At 42.8% G+C, this 19719-nt stretch overlaps 6 protein-coding genes and 1 long non-coding RNA gene across 9 annotated transcripts; 4 read left to right on the top strand and 3 right to left on the bottom strand.

Annotated features, from left to right (window-relative positions):
• Positions 1–90: 90 nt before the first annotated feature.
• Positions 91–495, bottom strand: LOC134184979 (uncharacterized). The gene is made up of 2 exons (XR_009970721.1): positions 274–495; positions 91–216 (listed from the first exon to the last, which is right to left on the bottom strand). It is a non-coding gene; the product is annotated as an uncharacterized LOC134184979 (long non-coding RNA).
• Positions 496–538: 43 nt separating this feature from the next.
• On the top strand, positions 539–4350 carry LOC134184409 (AP-4 complex accessory subunit Tepsin-like). Of its 2 annotated transcripts, none has more exons than XM_062652088.1 (17): positions 539–574; positions 629–701; positions 794–885; positions 1307–1400; positions 1509–1576; positions 1630–1720; positions 1791–1868; positions 1942–2070; positions 2330–2420; positions 2497–2634; positions 2691–2772; positions 2831–2965; positions 3024–3084; positions 3139–3221; positions 3291–3407; positions 3475–3909; positions 3971–4350. In XM_062652088.1, exons 1-17 carry the CDS (start codon positions 542–544, stop codon positions 4151–4153), a joined length of 1983 nt encoding a protein of 660 aa, XP_062508072.1. In that variant the 5' UTR covers positions 539–541; the 3' UTR covers positions 4154–4350. The 2 variants fall into 2 exon arrangements, with proteins under 2 accessions (XP_062508072.1, XP_062508071.1); XM_062652087.1 differs by having other exon boundaries at positions 3139–3230.
• Positions 4351–4500: 150 nt separating this feature from the next.
• Positions 4501–6933, top strand: LOC134184196 (UDP-GlcNAc:betaGal beta-1,3-N-acetylglucosaminyltransferase-like protein 1). Of its 2 annotated transcripts, XR_009970630.1 has the most exons (14): positions 4501–4558; positions 4653–4769; positions 4845–4944; positions 5069–5133; positions 5190–5255; positions 5326–5421; positions 5592–5687; positions 5748–5872; positions 5952–6087; positions 6162–6230; positions 6291–6365; positions 6427–6542; positions 6627–6673; positions 6861–6933. XR_009970630.1 is itself a non-coding variant. In XM_062651822.1 (13 exons), the coding sequence occupies exons 1-12, from the start codon at positions 4535–4537 to the stop codon at positions 6505–6507; spliced, it is 1050 nt and encodes a 349-aa protein (XP_062507806.1). In that variant the 5' UTR covers positions 4501–4534; the 3' UTR covers positions 6508–6542; positions 6627–6854. The 2 variants fall into 2 exon arrangements, 1 of the variants encoding a protein (XP_062507806.1); XM_062651822.1 differs by lacking the exon at positions 6861–6933 and having other exon boundaries at positions 6627–6854.
• A 404-nt stretch (positions 6934–7337) lies between these two features.
• Positions 7338–8803, top strand: LOC134184493 (lysine-specific demethylase 8-like). The gene has a single exon (XM_062652195.1). It carries the CDS (start codon positions 7360–7362, stop codon positions 8677–8679), a length of 1320 nt encoding a protein of 439 aa, XP_062508179.1. The 5' UTR covers positions 7338–7359; the 3' UTR covers positions 8680–8803.
• Positions 8804–11059: 2256 nt separating this feature from the next.
• Positions 11060–11767, bottom strand: LOC134184263 (uncharacterized). The gene has a single exon (XM_062651908.1). The coding sequence runs from the start codon at positions 11765–11767 to the stop codon at positions 11060–11062; it is 708 nt and encodes a 235-aa protein (XP_062507892.1).
• A 2315-nt stretch (positions 11768–14082) lies between these two features.
• Positions 14083–15549, bottom strand: LOC134184262 (uncharacterized). The gene has a single exon (XM_062651907.1). The coding sequence runs from the start codon at positions 15547–15549 to the stop codon at positions 14083–14085; it is 1467 nt and encodes a 488-aa protein (XP_062507891.1).
• Positions 15550–17241: 1692 nt separating this feature from the next.
• LOC134184009 (uncharacterized) lies at positions 17242–19718 on the top strand (the record flags this gene model as incomplete). The annotated part of the gene is made up of 4 exons (XM_062651608.1): positions 17242–17274; positions 17341–17431; positions 17869–18353; positions 18538–19718. Coding segments are annotated over exons 3-4 (1344 nt in total), but the record flags the coding sequence as incomplete, so codon positions are not given.
• Position 19719: the final 1 nt, after the last annotated feature.

Here is a 19719-nt window from a genome sequence, read left to right as displayed (position 1 = left end):
ATAGTCATTAATGTCGATTGTCTTCTCTATAATATTTAATTGTCAATTGACTTCACCCTAGACTCATTATGACAATACAATAGTACACAATTGAGGTTGAACAGATTTTTTCAACGACGTTAACAGTAACACAAGATAATACACCAAGTCACTAGCTGAACTCTAGAGTCCCTTCCAGCCACATCAGTCAGTGAAATTCTCTCCGTCTCTCGTGTGCTAAATTGAAACAAACGGGTAGAACATACACGTTATAAAAATCACCTCTATACTCACCTTTAGCGCGAGGATATTGAATGAAGTAGTTTACAACAATAACTAGGGCCACAAAGTGAACGAAAGGCTTGATACCAGCACTTCTCGACAAGATGTGCTTTTGACGGTAGTTTGCAACGGTTCTTGACAAAAGACCTCTCCTGTTAGTTAAAAACCATTGTGCGGCATCTCGAATCCTAGTTTCAGCAAACGACTTCGGTAGATCCGCCATCTTGTTTCAAGCAGCGCATGCGTCTGTACTTTTAAATCCCGTATAACTCGGACGAGTATGGCTTTGCAGAAATTGATGTTGCACAAACATGTGGGATATTCTACTTTTATAGCTAACAGTAGTTATAATTCTGATTTATTCTAGTGGCCTATGCTAAGCAAGGCGACCTCTAATGACGGTGTACCGACACCTGGCTATTTGCTAACAGAAATTGCCAGTAAGTTCTTGAATTGATCATTCAGTTGTTTCATTTGACATTAGATTTGATAGCTTGTATTCTACAAATGTAATAGACTCTCTTTCTTACAGAATTGACGAGGGAGTCTCCTCAGACGTGTGCGTATGTGGAAGACTTTCTAGTTGACAAGTTGAAGTCTTCTTCTGCTGACGTTAAGCTTAAGGTCTACCGTATAGATGGATACTGTATAGGTGGTTTTCAGCGTCGAGTTGGAATTAAATTTATGAAAGTTGCGTGTGTGCATGAGCTATGCAACTAGTTCAATCACTTTCAACCAGTCCACTACAAGTTGTTTCATTCAATGTATCTAAACTGGAAGCGACTGATCTATAATTGTTCATTTGATTTAATTAATGATTTTGTTTTGGCTGAGAAGGTATTACAGTAACTGAATTTGTATGGTCTATTGGAGAGACGTACTGCATGGTTGTTGAACTGCACGTTCAAGCATATCTGTTGTATTATTTTTAATAGCTAGTCTGTCTTGTGGGCACATAGCTGTTTGATGTTTGTTAGCCTTATCATGATCTTTTAGTTAGCTAATTTAATGACAACTATATATTGAAATTTGCTTTGTTTGGCAGGCATTGAAGATTATGATTTTTACGTGTGATAATGGCAGTTCAAACTTTCGGTTTGACATTCGAAGACGGAATGAACAAATTAGAAACTGTACCAGTAAGATACAATAACTTTAATTGTGCGTGTGTGTGTGTGTGTGTGTGTGTGTGTGTGTGTGTTAATGTTGTTGTTTAGACTGTAGTTAATATTGTTTTCTGAATGAAGCATTTCATGGGCCACCAGATGCATTACGTGGTAATGCTCAATACACATATGTTAGAGAAGCAGCATCAGTAATGTCGTACTGTTTGACGGTTTTATTTGTGTGTAATTTTTCAAATGTTAGAAATTGATGGAGACTTTGTTTGCTGAGGTAGAAACAGTCAAACCAAAGCTATCCATTGGAGCTGTATCGTCAGGGTCTAGGTTTTCATCAGGTGAGGTTATGTTTTAATTGTTAGCAGCAGGTTTATACCTTGGTAGACATTGAGTTTTCTTTTGTGTCAGGAGAAAGGAGTTTTAGGAGTTTTAGTAGTTCACAACCTGGCAGGATGTCAAGCTGTGAGAATCCTTTTAATAAAGGAGGTTAGTACATAACAGTAATAGTTGTAATAATGTGGTTGCTGTGGCAACACACTTTATGTTGATCTCATTTCAGTGTCTGAAGACAAATCAATTGTTGGAAAATTTCAAGATAAACTGTCTGGTATTGCTCATGTTGTTCATGATATAGCAAAAGGCAATGACCAGAAGTCAAGCTTAGCAAGACATGAAAGTTCGCTATTAGGTACAGTGGATATTGATGACTGTGTTTTGTGTCTTGATGTAATGTAAAGTGATATAAATTGTACAACACAAAAGTCTCAATGCACAGTGGCTTTCTAGTTGGCGTTTAGTTGAGTTTTATACTGAGAGATTCTGAGTGAATAAACTCATGCAAGTTTGATTTATGGCTCAGTGTATAGTGTCATCTAGTTTCAATGTCTTATTTGAACTTTGCATTCATAATCAATGAAACTGCACATGAATATTTATTGTTGTCATAGAATCATCATATTTGTCACAACAACACACTGCAGAGACTGAGCATGCATTTGACCATTCGTCACCACAAACTTGGAGTCATAGTCATAGCAGGTGAGTGTCAGTTACTGTATACATTCATGAGTTTAATAATTACACACTGATGTCATGTTTTGTACGCATTTCTTAGTTCTACTGATACATATGTACCCACAAGTGCATCTCGAGATGATTGGTTACAAGAAAATAATCTTGTAGATGATATTACAGCATCAGGTGGCATTAGAGCTGCTCCTCCTCGAGAAAAAGTAGTTAACTTTGTGCACAGGTAGCAGCTCATTTATCACACGAAGGTTAAGAAAGCTGTACATGAGTAAATTGCAGGTGCAAGACTCTGAATATTGAAAAGATATTTGAGGCTTTGCAGAGGAAGCTGCAGAATACAGATACATTTCAAACACAAATAGTTAATTGCTGGTTTTTATGCAATTGTTGTATATTAGCTCATAGTAGTTGATTTCTAGAAAGCTCTCTTTGTTGTTGAAGCTCTCTTTCACTCTGATATTGCTGACATTGAAGAGTACGTGATGGGACTTGAAAACGATTTACTTGTTATTTGCAAGACTGGTCAGCCAACCGCCCAGACAAAGGCTTCTAAGGTGTAAGAAATCCTTAATAGTAGAAGGATATGGTTTGACGGCCAGATTATATTTTTAGATATTAAGAGAATTAAATCCTGACATGACTGACGGGTTATCCTCAACAACTAAACAAACAGGTTTGCTTTGTTCAAACTGTGCTTTTGCAGATTCTTTAAGGCTATCTTCTATAGAACAAAAATTGTGCCCCCCACAGTCAACTACAATAGTTGATATTACAGATGGCAGTAGTTCCAACACCAAGCCAATTCATCAAGTCAGAATGGTTGGTGGTCTTTGTCAACGGTAATTGTTGCACGTGTATTTGTTTATTGGGGTCTAATAGTCTGAAACATCGCTGTTTACTGGAGTTACATTGGTAAACCTGTCTGGAGAGAGTTTTTCTGCTGACAGTTCAACAGCTGTTTCTACATCATTAATGTTTGGAGGAATGACTATGAAGGCAGGGAATGCTATCTCCCTTTAGTGGTTTGTTTCTGTAATGAAGTGGCAAATGTTATTTGTTGTAGACAAATCAAGGTAGCAACTTTGGTGCATCAGACTATTCAGTTTCTGCTTCAGATCATACTGATACCGGAAACAGTGCATTACCAGTAGATCTTGATTTTCTTGACAATTCAACAGCAATTTCTGCTATGTCTGCAACAGAGCAACAGACTTCCAAGGAGATTTCACTGATGCCAGGCCTTGAAACTGATTCTGTGCAACAGTTTGACCCACTGGCTAGTAGTGGTTCAGTGAACGCAGTTACAGTTTCAGAGCACAGTTTCTCTTCTTCTGCTCCTTTGGCTTCTGTTACTCGACCTGGTTTTGTACATCCTGTGTTGTCTCCATCATCAGTAGCTTCACATTATCCTCAAGTTTTTTCTGGTCGAGCACCAGTACTTGCTTATGGACTACGGTGGTCACATCCTGTTCCAGGCTCTGTCTCTGTGCAACCTATGGTGATGATGTGTTACTTTGATGTGTTCACTGCTGTTGTACTTAAAGGTTGGCATATTGCAGGTGGTTCCTGGTGTAGGCCAACAAGGAGCTGTGAGGCTACAACAAAAGAAATCGAGCCCTGGAGATTCAGGCAGTTTCCAGTTTATGTCGTCAAGTAAGGGTGGAGCTTTTGATTTTGTTCAAGATGCAATGAAAGAGTCACTTGTCAAGAAGCAGGTGGCAAAATCAGAAACGAATGGTTAGCAGATGTCATGTTTACAGCACATGTAGAGTGATTTGTGTTGGTCGATCACACTTTGATGGTTGGTAACCAAGTTTATTCCAACTGTCGTACCTTTTTGTTTAGATTTAATTGTTACATATGGTTATGACATGCTATATTCCCAGTAATATGACAATTTCGTATTGATCAGATCACGTATAATCAACGATAGCGAGTCAAGCAACCTGCAATGAATGTCGTTTGTGTCTTGGCGCCTGTTTGTTTATCCTGACGAGCAACGCTACCTGCTTGTCTTCCTGTTGACATGACCGATCGGAGCTGTAAATAAACGGGACTTCGAGGCTTGCAGTGTGCGCAGAGCCGATAACGTACGCAGCAGTGCTTGCGTATGCAGCACTTGCATGGCTAGTCCCGTTCCGTCTGTGGTACGAATCTGTACGATACTACTACATAGTGACAGCTCACTACACTAACCAACAGGTCATAATTATGGCTGTTCGTGTACTCTGTACCTTTTAGAGCGTTGTTGTGCCAATGCACAACGCAGAGCTGTGGATAGATGATTGTTTACAATCAGTGCTGACGCAGAAATTCGCAGGCAAACTTGAATTGTCAATTTACAACGATGCCAGTACGGTAGGTATAAAACAATTAAGTTAAATAATTTAATAGATTATTCATTCATTAATTAATTAAATGAGTGTAATTTAGGATCGATCTTTGGAGATTGTAGAGCGGTGGCGGACAAGGTTACAGGATGCTGGTATCTGTCTGTCTTTGGGAGGGCATGATAGCGGTGAACCCAAGGGAGGTTTGTATTGTGTCTGGTGATTTTAACTCTTGCTAATTGACTTCATTTCGTCATTACTACTAGGATTAATATTAATTATTTGATTTAATTAGTGAACTTAAACAGATCTTTTTATTACTTATAGTTGGATTTGCAAAAAATTGTGCAGTTTATCAAAGTTGCGGAGAATACATTTGCTTCTTGGATGCGGTAGAATGTACTAAAGAGCAACACCATAGTTCAATCTTGTCAATATCTTTGCACAGGATGATATTATGCACCCAAATCGAGTTCAACTTCAACTTGAAGCTGCTCAGAAGCATCAAGGAGCAGTAATTGCATTTGTAGAGTGTGTGTATGTGTATATAGAATTTTATGTGCTGGAAATGTTGCATTTGGCAGCTAATTGGATCTAAATTTTCTCGCTTGCCTCCCAAGTCTACTGAACGGTACACTCGATGGTGCAACTCACTTAGTTGTAAGCAGCTTCTCACACAGGTATATTAATTAATTGAATGGCACTTTCATCCTTTGTGCTTTCTTGTTTTTTGTTTTTATCTTCTCTATAATTATTATGATTAATTCTTTTGTTTGATTTATTTCTGATAGTCAGTTTGTTTATCTGTGTCATAAATAATTGTGTTGGTTACTTTATTAATTAATGCCAGAGATTTACTTCCTTTGGCCCTACTATCATACAACCAACATGGTTTTGTCACCGGTCAGTATTTGATGCTGCCGGACCATTTGCTGAAGGTGGCAAGGTAGTGGAAAGTCACTGGAAAACTGCAAGACATTTTGAACTTAATAATGTTTCAATATAGGGAGTTCCAGAAGACTTGATCTTTTTCCACAAGCATCTACAGTTAGGAAATGATGTACATAGGGTAGACAAACGTTTACTATTCTACAGATATCATCCTTCAGCGATGACATTCTCAGTTAACAGGTATAGTAGTCTATCTTGTATTAACTAAAAGATGATATTTCTTGAGTCAGTTGACAACAAAGATTGCATTTTGAATTAGACAGACAATCTGGGACATACAGGTGAAGGAGTTTGAAAAGTCTGTTTTATGCCATTGGCCATCTTTCACCATCTGGAATGCTGGAAAACAAGGTCGTCATTTTTACAAGTCATTAACAGAAGAGAATAGACAGAAAGTAAAACTACACGCACTAATTACACACACACACACACACACACACACACTTGGTAATACATATCTTCCTGTTAGGTCATCATGTTCTGTGATGTTGATTCCAAGAAAATTTCTAAAGGGTGTTACACATTTGAGAATGCTCCTGTATACTTATCTGTGACAGATAAGTTCTTTCATGCTATTGGACATTTGCTTGCTTTGCAGGGCTTTCCTAAACCTCGCATTCCCATTGTACATTTCAAATGTGCCACTCCACCATTTGCAATTTGTGTGAAATGGGTAAGATGCTTTAACCCTTCTCCAAATGTTATAAGCTTGTTGGTGAATTTGGTTCATGCAGGATTTGACACATGGGGTATTTGAAATGAACTTGGCTTCCATGAATCTTGAAGAAGGAAAAGATTACTACCACCTGAGTTAGTTGGAGTCAAGCTGCTAATCAAGTGATAGAGCTAGGTTGGATCACTAACAATTGTTCAATTAATTAATTAGTTCTAGAGTCACAATTTATAATAGCTTGTTGGTGATTGTTGTTGGCAGATGTAAGCTGCTGTAGTCAACTGGAAGCACATGAGAAAACAACATAGGTACCTGCATGCTTTGTGTAGATGTTGATACCACTGACAATTGACATATTAATAAGTACAAACAATAGGATGACTTCATTAATTGACTAGGGCATGCAGCCTGAAGTTGTTGTATTGCATACATGCAGTGCACCTGTAGTTACTATTTTTATTATTGTTATACTGGTTATCATTATTATTGTTCTAGATACCAGGTATACTGTTGTTGGCTCTTGTGACCACGTAGTCGAATATTCAAATATACCATGGTTTTCACTTTATTAGTGTTATTGTTACTAGTACTTCTCTATGTCGATCCCCTAGCTAGGGGTGCAATTAATTAATTAAAGAGTAAAGAAGTAATGTGATAAAAGAAGAAAGAAAACGCAATATGTAATGGTGAGGTAGATAACTGCGTGTGTGTTTTTAATTAACTACACTAAAATTTAATTTAGTGTTAGTGTTAGTTATAATTAGGTCAGCTATCTAGATCTAGAGTGTGTGTCAAAGAACTGTGTGCACGTTGCACTTGTAATGCTTTTCCTTTCTTCCCGGGAAAGCTTAAGTACTATCCAAGTCTACTGAAAAACTTTAGTACACAACAAATTCGGTCGCGACCTATTTGTGCCGATTTGGTGCATGGACCTCCGAGGATAGAAGAGGAACATACGGGTAGTTTCTAATTCTGTCTAGACTACTAAAAGTAGATGTCGATCATTGACGTCGAGACGATTCCAGTTCGTCTAGGATTAAGAAACTACGAAGGTTTGATGCTCGAACTAGCTGCTGTTGGTGACTCCAAGCCGATAGTTGATACAATCGATCAAGTCGAACAAGCTTTGTTGCAGGAGAGGTGTAGAACAAACCTAGATCTAGGGAAGAAACATATTCAAGCTGTTTTAGACTACTGCTGGGAGAGGTTAAATTCTGGCTACTGGAAAGATGTCTCGGTAGCTTGGAGAAAACTTTATGCTCACGCCAGCTTGCTGAAGGCAGCTTGTATATTGTATTCAACAACGTCAGGAGACTGGTCTCAGTTGCCTAGCAGAGATGTGTGGAAAGAGGCTTTAGGTGTTTGTGATATGGGTCTTCTAATGGGTTTTCCTATACAAGACAGTGTACTTTCTTCTCTAGCCAGTAGACTGAGTTGTCTGTTAGGATCGAATGGGGCTCACTCTACAGATGATGGTTCATTCGGTGAGGAATCTTGCAAGCGGTGTAAAATAGATGAGAATAAAAGCGTTCATGCACTGAACAGTGAACCGTCTATTTTATACCCCATTGTTCAATTGGAACGGCCTTCACTTGAGCTATTCCAGTCTGTCTACATGTCTACTCATATGCCTGTTGTAATTATTGGTAGTATGGACCATTGGCCAGCTTTGAGTCACCGAAAGTGGACTATTGCTTACTTGAAATCCACGTGTGGATTCCGCACCATACCAGTTGAGCTTGGAGCTCGGTATACGGATGAGTCTTGGTCACAAACTTTAATGACTTTGACAAACTTTATAGACAAATACGTTAAGAATGATGCCAAGGATGATGTGACTGGCTATGTGGCACAGCATCCCCTATTTGAGCAAATACCTGAGTTGAGACAAGACATATGCATTCCTGATTATTGTTGTTTAAGCTCAAAGCCAGAAGTGAAGCTTAGTGATAACGTACAGGAGAATGAGGAGGATGTTGTAATCAATGCTTGGTTTGGGCCTTGTGGTACTGTTTCGCCTCTTCATTATGACCCAAAACACAACTTGTTGGCTCAAGTTGTTGGATCGAAGTATATTCGTTTGTACGGTGCAGAAGAGACAGCTCATCTTTATCCACACCAAGGCTCGATGTTGTCAAACACTAGTCAAGTAGATGTGGAAGATCCTGATCTAGAACAATTTCCTGAGTTCAGGAAAGCATGCTATACAGACTGTATACTTAGGGAAGGACAGATGCTTTATATTCCACCACGTTGTTGGCACTTTGTACGATCATTGAGTTTGAGCTTTTCAGTAAGTTTCTGGTGGCACTAGAATACAGTCTATACATAATTTATATTTTTAGTGTTATCAAACCATGTAATTACCAGAGTTTGTAACTTTGGTAGTTTGCTGTTCTTGTTGTACCAACTTCCCATTTGAATGTTTCAAGATTGACACCACGTTGATTGATTTCATAAACTTTTATCATGTCTTTGTTGTCATCACAAGTAGATACATAAACTAGCATGTTAGGCTTTGGTTAGGCCTAACAACTGACTGCGATTGTATTACAGTAGGATTGTGTGGGGAAACGGATGTATACATCAGTACAGTATGGCATGCTGATGGCTGGTCCTTAGTGTTAGGTCCCTGTTTGTTGCATGTCTATTTCACATCACCCAGGCTGACGCGGGAGGGCGGGCCAGTACTTACCATTATGTCACGTGACACCGGCGGTCAGCGGGCACGGTATAAATAATATTATAACACAACAGATCAGCATCCACGGTAACAAGAGGTAATACAAGCTCTAGACATCATCATGCAAATATGACAGCTAGAGTGACTCTAGAGATGCCCGCTCACGATTCACAGCGCACGCGCAGACACATCTACGCAAACTTGAAATCGTGCCTTTATGCACGCATTTATCCATTTACCAGTTTGAGATAACATGCTATTAATTAACTTAATTAAACGACAAAGCGATTTCTCGTCTATTTCCACGTGACTCAAAAATGGGTGGAGCACATAGCGCGCACTAGCGCTATGACATCTGGACAGACATCTACCATGTATGAAGTTGTAGACTAGCTTAGCAGTGTACAAACGCATACAGCTGACTTGCAGTTGTTGAATTTCTGTAGAAGAAACACTGCTACCGGCGCATCGTCCACGGGTACAGGCTATTCCTCAATACTAGCCAGCTCTTGTAGCTACCATGTAAAGATAGATGCACGATCTGCGTTGCCGGCGGCGTCCGGCACCCCTCCATGGCTAAACTAATTCACGCACCGAGTTTCGGATGCCATCACGTGATGTTCTGTGCTCCACCCATTTCCAGGTCACGTGCAACTAGAAAACAATCGAGAAAGCGCTTTGTCGTTCAACAGCAAGCTATCTCAAGATGGTAAATAGTAAATGTGTGGATAAAGAACCTAACACATTTGTCGTTAGCTTTCGTTTTCAAGTTTGCGTGGGTGTGCCTGCGCGTGCGCGGTAAATCGTGAGCTGGCCATCTCCCCCGCGGCGGAGAAAGGTCTTTCTTTCTAAGATTTACAGTAGACCGTGTAGATAAGAAGAGCAGACATCGCGCAATTAGAAAAAATGAGACACGGAAGATGGTTCAGACGTACCGGTATGGCATCTAAGTGTAGCACCGTCCAGACGCAACGTTCTATAAAATACGTTGTACTCCTGTCTAGACGTATCCGTGCTATACTGCACTCTCTCGTGTAATATAATCCAAGCAGGCACTGGTATATAGGACACACTCGAACGATCAACTGATCAATCCTTACGCAAGTGCTACGTACACCAAGTAGTGAACTTGAACTAAGCTCTATATAAGTAGACGATACACCGTACTACACAAAACACGTACTACACGGTACACGATCAATACTAAGCTAGTCTAGCAAATTCACAAGTTATATAGGCGCTACCTAATGACGTCAACTAACGTACGCTAAGTAACTAGTGCGCTACACAGTTGCTACATTCCTCCCTCTTAATAAAGCTGGATTTACGATATGGGAACGCTTGAGCGTCGCGTCGCGTGCGTCCAGTCACGTTGTCTTGCGTGGGAGTGGCACGTATCGCGTTACACGCGTCGTACCATTCACAATACGATTTCAGCGCGCCGTAGACGTCGCTGCCTGAATTATTGAACTGACCACTCGCGCTTCGATTTCCTACTAGCAGAACTCTGCCGGAACCCCCAGCTTGCTCAAAATCAATTTCGAGGCGTTCTCCCATGCACGCAGGTCTTTGTACGTCTTGCAGTTGATCATCCACAAGCAAGGACAGCTCCCTACACAATCTATAGACCGCTCAACGTCGAGTACAGCGCCCAAATCAATAATCATTGCCCACGGAAGCCACACATGCATTTATAGTTGGCTGTGATTGGTCGAAATGAAGGTGCTACTTCCGACGCGACTACAGCTTCCGATTCGACGCTCAAATAGAACTTGGTTCTATTTGGACGCGTCGCGTCGCGTCCGTCGAACGTCGCGTCGCGTAGACCATTTACAATTTGAATTTGTACTACGCGACGTGACGCGACGCGACGCGACGCGACGCACGCGACACGACGCTCAAGCGTTTGCATATTGTAAATCCAACTTTATTCTAAAACACGTCCTCGTGAGTCAAAGTCAAGGTAACAGTAATCAACACAACACTACGGTAAGTCTAACTCATATTCTTCTTAGTTCATCCAGCCAGGTGGTCGCCGATTTCGAAAAGGACGAACCGGATGTGCCATCTGAAGCTCTGGCTCCGGCTGCTCGACTTCATTGTCAACCTCTGGTGTACTTGCGTCGGACAGCTCAACAATCTCGTGACGGATTCCCAGTTCTCCCATCGCACGCTCATGGTCATTACGATCAGGCAATGGAAAACGTCGTTTAGTTGTCTGCTTGTTCTGTTGTTGAGTTGACATCATCTCTGGATCCTGCAAGTCCATGGGTCGTCGGTAGTGGTGTCTTAATCTGTTCAGATGGACTCGTTGCTGTCGACCTCCTTGTGTGTGAACAATAGAGACATTGTTGTCACTGTGGAGCTTCAGGATCTTGAACGGACCAGAATAGGGTTTTGACAACTTTGGTGATAGACCTCTCTTAACCGCCGGACTGTACAGCCACACATAGTCTCCTTCTCTGAACTTTGTTGTCTCTTTATTCCTTTGGTTAAAGACTTTTGCTTGCCTGTGCTGTGCTCTTGTTGTTTCTTCATTTACTATTTCTTGTGCTATTTGTAGTTTAGCTTTCAGATCTTTGCCAAATTGTGTTGTAGATTGCTCCTCTGGTAATGCTTTATCAAGCTCTACATCAATTGGAAGTCGTGCTTTTCTTCCAAACAGTAACTCGTGTGGACTTTCTCCAGTGGATGCATGTTTCGAGGTTCTGTATCCCATGAGTGCTAAAGGTAGCCACTCGTCCTACTCGGTCTGGTTCCCTTCAACATACTTTGACAATGCCTCGATGAGCGTTTTGTTCATCCGCTCCACTAGTCCATCACATTGAGGATGATAAGAGGTGGTTCTAGTCTTCTTCATCCCTAATAGCTTGCAGACTTCTTGCATCACCCTTCCTTCAAAATTTGCTCCTCTGTCACTGTGGATGATTGCGGGCACTCCATAACGACAAATAACTTCTTGGACGAGAACCTTTGCCACTGATTCTGCTCGTTGGTCAGGAAGCGGGAATGCTTCCTCCCATTTGGTGTAGTAGTCGGCCATGACTAGGATATATTTATTCCCCTTGTTACTTGTTGGTAGTGGCCCAACAAAATCCATGGCCAACATTTCCATTGGACCTCCAATAGAAATCAATTGCAAGTCAGCATGAATTGGATTCTTGGGCTGCTTCTTCCTGGCACACTGTTGACACGTGTGAATATAGGTCTGGATGTCCTTAGTGTATCCTGGCCACCAGCAAATCTCCGAGACCTTGTCTATTGTCTTGTCGACGCCAAAGTGTCCACCTTGGTCGTGCAGACTATGTAACACCTTGGGAATCAAGCATCTTGGGACCACCAGTCTTGGACTGTCGTCACCTCCTTGAGTTGGGGCTTGTGGTCGATACCGGTACAAAATACCATTTTCTATTTTGAGCTGGTGCCACACTTTGCGAAAAGCACACAACTGCTGACTAGTACGCCAAGGTCCTCGTACGGGTGGATGATCAGGGAAATACTGGAGTACTTGGGAAATGACTGGGTCGTTCTCTTGCATCTCAGCCAATTCGGATCTTGTCCACGTGGGGCATAGTCCAACAGCATTGGCTGACTCAACCACGGGTGTCGAGATGTCTTCGAATCGATCATCGAGCGTGGTTCCTTCTTGGACTTCCTCCTTCTGTGCAATTGGTGTGTGGCGAGACAATGCATCTGCATTTGTATTCTGTCGACCTGGTCTATGTTGGATGGACCAGTCAAACTCACTCAGGTGCAATAACCATCTTGCTAAACGTCCGCGTGGTTCCTTGATGGTCTTGAGCCACGTTAACGGACAATGGTCTGTGATCAACACAAATGATCTTCCAAATAAATATGGTCTGAAGTGTCCCACTGCCACACCAAAGCAAGGGCTTCTTTCTCTATAGTAGAGTAGTTAAGCTCTGCTTTGTGCAGTACCCTACTGGCATACGCAACTACATACTCCTTCCCCTCATACTTCTGAGAAAGTATTGCACCAAGACCATGGTTACTTGCGTCCGTTGTCAGAGTGAATTGAACATCGAACTTGGGGAACGCAAGAATGAGAGCAGTAGTCAGCTTTGTTTTCAACTCATTGAAGGCTGCCTCACAGTCTTCACCCCAGTAAAAGTGAGTCGCACGTCGCTCTAGGTTAAACAGAGGGTTTGCAATTGTCGAAAAACCCCGTACAAACCGTCTGTAGTAGCCTACTAACCCCAAAAAGCTGCTCACCTCAGTCGCATTTGTAGGCCTTGGATAATCACGAACTGCTTGCACCTTGCTTTTCTCTGCTTCTAACCCTCTTCGAGACACGATGTGTCCTAGGTACTGGACACTTGACCTCGCAAAACAGCATTTCTTAGGCTTCAGCTTGAGGCCTGCATTGCGTAGCCGATCAAAAACTCCTGAGAGCCTAGTGATATGTTCCTTGAATGTTTCTGAGAAAACAATTATGTCATCTAGGTAAACCAAGCAATGTTCCCACTGTAGTCCAGCTAGCACATATTCCATTAGCCGTTGGAAGGTTGCAAGGGCATTGCACAACCCAAACGGCATTACTGTAAATTCGAAATGGCCCTGTGGTGTCGAAAAAGCTGTTTTCGGTCTGTCACTCGGGTCAACCTCAACCTGCCAATAGCCGCTGGCCAAATCTAATGTTGAGAAGTATTGAGCTCCTCCCAGGGAATCTAGTGTCTCATTCACTCGAGGTAGTGGATAGGCATCCTTGATGGTGATACCGTTTAAGGCCCGGTAATCAACACAAAATCGATAACTGCCATCCTTCTTTCGCACTAAAATAACAGGAGAGGACCAAGGACTAGCTGATGGTGTGATAATCCCATTTTGTAACATGCCTTGAACTTGTTGCTGCACCAATGGCTTTAGTGATTGCGGCAACCGATATTGTCGTTGCTTGACAGGATTATGTTGTTGGGTTGGTATGGCATGTTGAACGATGTTGGATCTCCCCACATCTCCGTCTCCTTGAGAAAATAGTTCTCTGTTATCTAACACAAGCTTGTCCAGTAGGCCTCACTCGCCTGGGGCCAAACGAGTTGCTGACCAATCAAACTGCTTGAGGAATTCGAAGTCGTCCTTCTTCTCATGTGAGGTCGGGTTAATAGTACAGCAAGAATCTGTCTGAATACACTGATCAACAGGTACAAGAGTGCCCAATACCGTCCCCTTGTTGAGACACCTTGAACCTTGCATAAACAGTAGCTGCACTGGGCTTCTTGTACTTGATTCAGGAACCAATACTCTGGCAATCAAAGCACCTGTACTGTCCATTAGCGTTTGGTTTGGCTCCAGCATTTGAGTAGTCGTAGTTGAACACTGCTGCCCATCACTATTGATTATTGTTGTCATGGTAACCACACATTCCATCCCTGGTGTCTGTACTTGTGTCTCCAAAACCAAACTACACTTCTGTACATCTTCATTCCGTTCTTCTGGTACATCTCTCTTGAGTTGCAGAGACCCTCCTATCCAATCCAGACGTCCTCGTTTCAGATCTACTATCATTCCATGATGGAGTAGAAAGTCAGATCCCAATATGGGCCCTGTATCTGTGGGCACAACCATAAAACGATGCGGAGCTACCCAATGGTCTAAACCGACCAGCAAATCGACCTCCCCCAGTACCTGCAACCTGGTTCCGTTGACCGCCTGTAAATCTACATTAACCAAACACGGAAGTAGCAGTTTTCCAACCACCATTGATATAGGGACCAACGATACAGACGCGCCAGTATCAATAAGGCACGGACTCTCTATTCCATTCACAGTACCGCAAACCACTAACGATTTAGCCATGCCATTCACCTGGTAAAACCTCCCTTGACTGTTTCGGTTAGATGTCTGTCCTGTTGTGGGCAGGTGGTTACCGCGGCGATCGATGTCTCTTGATGATGCCATAGATCGTTGGTCACGTCGGTCACGTCTCTGGTCACAATCACGAGCCATGTGGCCTTGTCTACCACAGACAAAACATCCTCCTCCGCGTGGCTGTGTGAACCTCAACAATGGACAATCGCGTTGCAGATGTCCTGGCCTATTGCACTTGTAACACAATTGCTCACCACTTCCGGGTTTGGTAGCCGGACGTCGTCCAACTGGGTATGCAGATTGAGTAGGTTGCCCTTGAGACGTTGGTTGTTGTTGCTGTAACTCCAATTGTTCCAGTCTCTTCTCTAGCTTCGTAATGTACTCGTCTTTTGTTGACTTCCACGGAGGTGGCGGACATCTCTCATCGACGGCATTAACTACCGCCTGTAATCCTCCGGTTGTCTTACGCCGATCACGCAACAGCATCAACTCTTTCGCCCTTGTAATTGTGGCTTCCAGCGTGGTTTCTGCGTGGAGTTCTAATTCATGACGAACGAATTCAGGCATGCCTTCTATAAATCTGTCGGTTAGCTGCTGTTGCCGAATAGCGGCTGACAGTTCCGGGTACGCCTTGTCAATCAGTCGCTCCAGCTCTCCTGCGTAGACTTCCATAGGCTCACCAGCTTTTCAGTTGCGGTCTTTGAATTGTCGCGTAGACAGTCGCCGCCGTTCTGCCGTTGGTGGTGAGAACACTCCCTTGAGAGCTGTGCACAAGTGTGCATACGTATCTTTTTGCTCTGCGGTAAGACGATCGTAAACCACCCAAGCACGTCCTTTCAGATACGTCGGTAAGATCTTTTGTTTAGTCCCACCGTCTTCTGTATTCCAGCCATTAGCATCCGCGCACAAGTCAAACTTCTTCAGCCATTGTTCGATATCACTGTCGCTAAACGAATCGGGAAGAGAAACTATCCGGCTTCCAAGAGAACACGGATTGTGCGGTTGCTGGTGTTCCTGTTCCTGTCCTTGCTGCGCCATTAGTTACCGTACCACAATTCAAAGCACCAGTATACCACAACTGTGGGCAACGATAACGCAATTCAAAGTATGGGTACCGCAATTCAAAATATAGGTACCGCAATTCAAATCAACGGTACACACTGTAATGCGATAGTATACACGTACAAGCAAAGACACTTTCTTACTATCACTTCGGCAAATGCTCCTATCGTTGTCAGATCCGTACTCGATCACTTCAGCAAAATGCTGCTGTATCGCTGATAGATCCGAACTCCTGACACCAAATGTAGCACCGTCCAGACGCAACGTTCTATAAAATACGTTGTACTCCTGTCTAGACGTATCCGTGCTATACTGCACTCTCTCGTGTAATATAATCCAAGCAGGCACTGGTATATAGGACACACTCGAACGATCAACTGATCAATCCTTACGCAAGTGCTACGTACACCAAGTAGTGAACTTGAACTAAGCTCTACATAAGTAGACGATACACCGTACTACACAATACACGTATGTACTACACGGTACACGATCAATACTAAGCTAGTCTAGCAAATTCACAAGTTATATAGGCGCTACCTAATGACGTCAACTAACGTACGCTAAGTAACTAGTGCGCTACACAGTTGCTACATATGCATACGCGCATTACATGACTAGTGGCGTAATGGTGAAATCAGTGCGGCGCTGTCGTTCGGATGCGGGCGGGTGATGTGAAACAGACATGCAACAAATAGGGTAAGGCCTTAGTTAGACTGAGACATGGAATGGATTGTCGGGCACTAGTACACCCTAAAAATATTTCCGTCAGTAGGACAATGTACAGTGTTGAAGAGCTATAGATGGCTCTGGGTGTTATGCCTACGTACATATCCCTAGTAGACTACGCCTCGGAGCTAGAGTTTTCGCGGTGACCAAATGACTGAAACCCTATCGAGCAGCCTTACTGTATGGCATACTTATTATGACATACTTATTATGGCATACTTATACCAGCCAGAGATGTCTACAATAATTATTGTGTAACAGATGGCTTCTTGTACACGGAAGTAGTAGGTGCGAACGCGGTAGACCAATTCAACAAACGTTCTGCGCATGCGCTCATTATCATGTTCGCAAGGTATCGAATATCTACTAAAGTAGAGCTTTTTAGTAGAGCTATTTTACTGTGACCGGTTTGATGACTAACCGGATGTGGGCGGGTTAATAGACGGATGTAGGTGGTACTAGATTAATCACAGCCATGGGACTGTACATGTAGTGCGTCTTCATTTGTGGCTATAATCAGATTGCCCAACCACCAATAGAAGCATCCATTACCACCGTCACTTCATTTCAACTCAGCGGGCCGCAGTGTAAATTTAGTAAATACCAGTAGGTCATTGCGCATATCCAGTTTCGACGTTGCTAGGTGGAGTGTCCTGGAATGTTTTTATTCAGAGTCTGTTACGACGCGATGGTCGACACCTGGCGCTCTCTTCCTCAGTATGAAGAGGCAAAAGTTGAAAACCGAAGACTAGGCGAGCTGTGGGTATGTTGCAGGACACATAGCTGCATGTGAGTCGGGTTCAGTAACCTATGTGCGCGAAGTACAAACGAACGGCTTACAAGTTGTTCAAGTTTTGCTGCGAATTCTAGCTGAGTAAACTGCGATGTTGTCCAGAACGACAGCAGTTGTTCGTTTTCGTTATTTTGTCATTCCTAGAATAGAGTACGTAGTAGCCTACCGAGTTGGAGAACACTGCATGCGCGTAATGTACACTAATAATAGTTAGGGTGTGGTGATTGTACTTGTGTTCATAGATTTGATTTTGGGAAACCTTTTTGGGCTGCATGGTAGTGCGAGATACACATTTCAATGATTTGGCACTGCTTGGTGCTACATACATGGGTCCCCTACACGAATCCAGCATGGCTTTGGTAATGTTTTTCTAATAAACATGAAACGGCTCTGTAATAACATTACAGGATGACGATGTCACTCGCATATGCGCGCATAGAGAAGAACACGACTATGGGGCTAGGTATAAATTGTAACAGATAAGTGGTGAGTTTGATTCAGCGACTTTGGTTGTCTTCTAATATGGTGATCTTGGTTGTGAGGAGAAACGTTTGAAAGAAAGCATGGAAAGACTCAAGTAAAAGAGAGGAAAGGGAAGTGGTTACGTAGGTTGAACCTGACTTGCTTGTATATGTGTATGTGTCACTGTGGTCTGATAGTAGGAACAATGTGTTGCAGGGCAACAATACAGATATCCATGTACTGTTGATTATAAATGTGGTATTAAAAATGTTTTGTGTTTTTAAGCTTGGATGCCCAACTCAATCTTGGGGCTGGGGCTGGGCATCCAAGCTTAGCTGTTTGTTTTTGTTTTTCAGGATCTGTTCTAAAATCTCTTTCAGGCTGTATTTTGGAACCTCAGTTGTCACATTAGACTTACGTTATGCAATAAGTACTGTTAATTATAATTATTAATTAATGAAATAGTAATATAAAAATAATATAATACTATTACTTAATTAATTAGTATACTTAATCTTTGATACAGAAGTTGGAATGGTGTTCAGCTCTGATTTAAGTAGGAACATTTTACAGTACTGGATTGCTAACATGATGGTTTGTGATGCGTTGTGTAGAAATTTCAACATCTTCACCAACAGTCAGTGTAGTTCCTTCACCAACAGTGTCTTCACCTCCACCTGTAATTGTGACACCACCACCACCTCCATCTGTGGATGTATCACCAACAGTCAGCATAGTTCCTTCACCAACAGTGTCTTCACCTCCATCTGTAATTGTGCCACCACCGCCACCTCCATCTGTGGATGTATCACCAACAGTCAGTGTAGTTCCTTCACCAACAGTATCTTCACCTCCATCTGTGATTGTGCCACCACCGCCACCTCCATCTGTGGATGTATCACCAACAGTCAGTGTAGTTCCTTCACCAACAGTGTCTTCACCTCCACCTGTAATTGTGCCACCACCGCCACCTCCATCTGTGGATGTATCACCAACAGTCAGTGTAGTTCCTTCACCTCCATCTGTAATTGTGCCACCACCACCACCTCCATCTGTGGATGTATCACCAACAGTCAGTGTAGTTCCTTCACCAACAGTGTCTTCACCTCCACCTGTAATTGTGCCACCACCGCCACCTCCATCTGTGGATGTATCACCAACAGTCAGTGTAGTTCCTTCACCAACAGTATCTTCACCTCCATCTGTGATTGTGCCACCACCGCCACCTCCATCTGTGGATGTATCACCAACAGTCAGTGTAGTTCCTTCACCAACAGTGTCTTCACCTCCACCTGTAATTGTGCCACCACCACCACCTCCATCTGTGGATGTATCACCAACAGTCAGCATAGTTCCTTCACCAACAGTGTCTTCACCTCCATCTGTAATTGTGCCATCATCGCCACCTCCATCTGTGGATGTATCACCAACAGTCAGCATAGTTCCTTCACCAACAGTGTCTTCACCTCCATCTGTAATTGTGCCACCACCGCCACCTCCATCTGTGGATGTATCACCAACAGTCAGCATAGTTCCTTCACCTCCATCTGTGATTGTGCCACCACCACCACCTCCATCTGTGGATGTATCACCAACAGTCAGTGTAGTTCCTTCACCAACAGTGTCTTCACCTCCACCTGTAATTGTGCCACCACCGCCACCTCCATCTGTGGATGTATCACCGACAGTCAGTGTAGTTCCTTCACCAACAGTATCTTCACCTCCACCTGTGATTGTGCCACCATCACCACCTCCATCTGTGGATATATCACCAACAGTCAGCATAGTTCCTTCAC

This window comes from Corticium candelabrum, chromosome 9 (genome assembly GCF_963422355.1).
Source record: "Corticium candelabrum chromosome 9, ooCorCand1.1, whole genome shotgun sequence".
Lineage (NCBI taxonomy): Eukaryota > Metazoa > Porifera > Homoscleromorpha > Homosclerophorida > Plakinidae > Corticium > Corticium candelabrum.
The sequence above is the reverse complement of the archived record's forward strand: the minus strand, read 5'-3'. Positions and strand labels throughout refer to the sequence as shown.

Coding starts and splice junctions, on each gene's coding strand:
- LOC134184493 (XM_062652195.1), top strand. CDS start 7,360: ATGTCGATCATTGACGTCGAGACGATTCCAGTTCGTCTAGGATTAAGA.
- LOC134184263 (XM_062651908.1), bottom strand. CDS start 11,767: ATGGGATACAGAACCTCGAAACATGCATCCACTGGAGAAAGTCCACAC.
- LOC134184409 (XM_062652087.1), top strand. CDS start 542: ATGGCTTTGCAGAAATTGATGTTGCACAAACAT. Junction 1,577..1,629: donor ATGTTAGAGAAGCAGCATCA/GTAATGTCGTAC, acceptor TTCAAATGTTAG/AAATTGATGGAGACTTTGTT. Junction 3,231..3,290: donor CAATTCATCAAGTCAGAATG/GTTGGTGGTCTT, acceptor GGGGTCTAATAG/TCTGAAACATCGCTGTTTAC.
- LOC134184196 (XM_062651822.1), top strand. CDS start 4,535: ATGGCTAGTCCCGTTCCGTCTGTG. Junction 4,770..4,844: donor TTTACAACGATGCCAGTACG/GTAGGTATAAAA, acceptor AGTGTAATTTAG/GATCGATCTTTGGAGATTGT. Junction 5,873..5,951: donor ATGACATTCTCAGTTAACAG/GTATAGTAGTCT, acceptor ATTTTGAATTAG/ACAGACAATCTGGGACATAC.
- LOC134184262 (XM_062651907.1), bottom strand. CDS start 15,549: ATGGAAGTCTACGCAGGAGAGCTGGAGCGACTGATTGACAAGGCGTAC.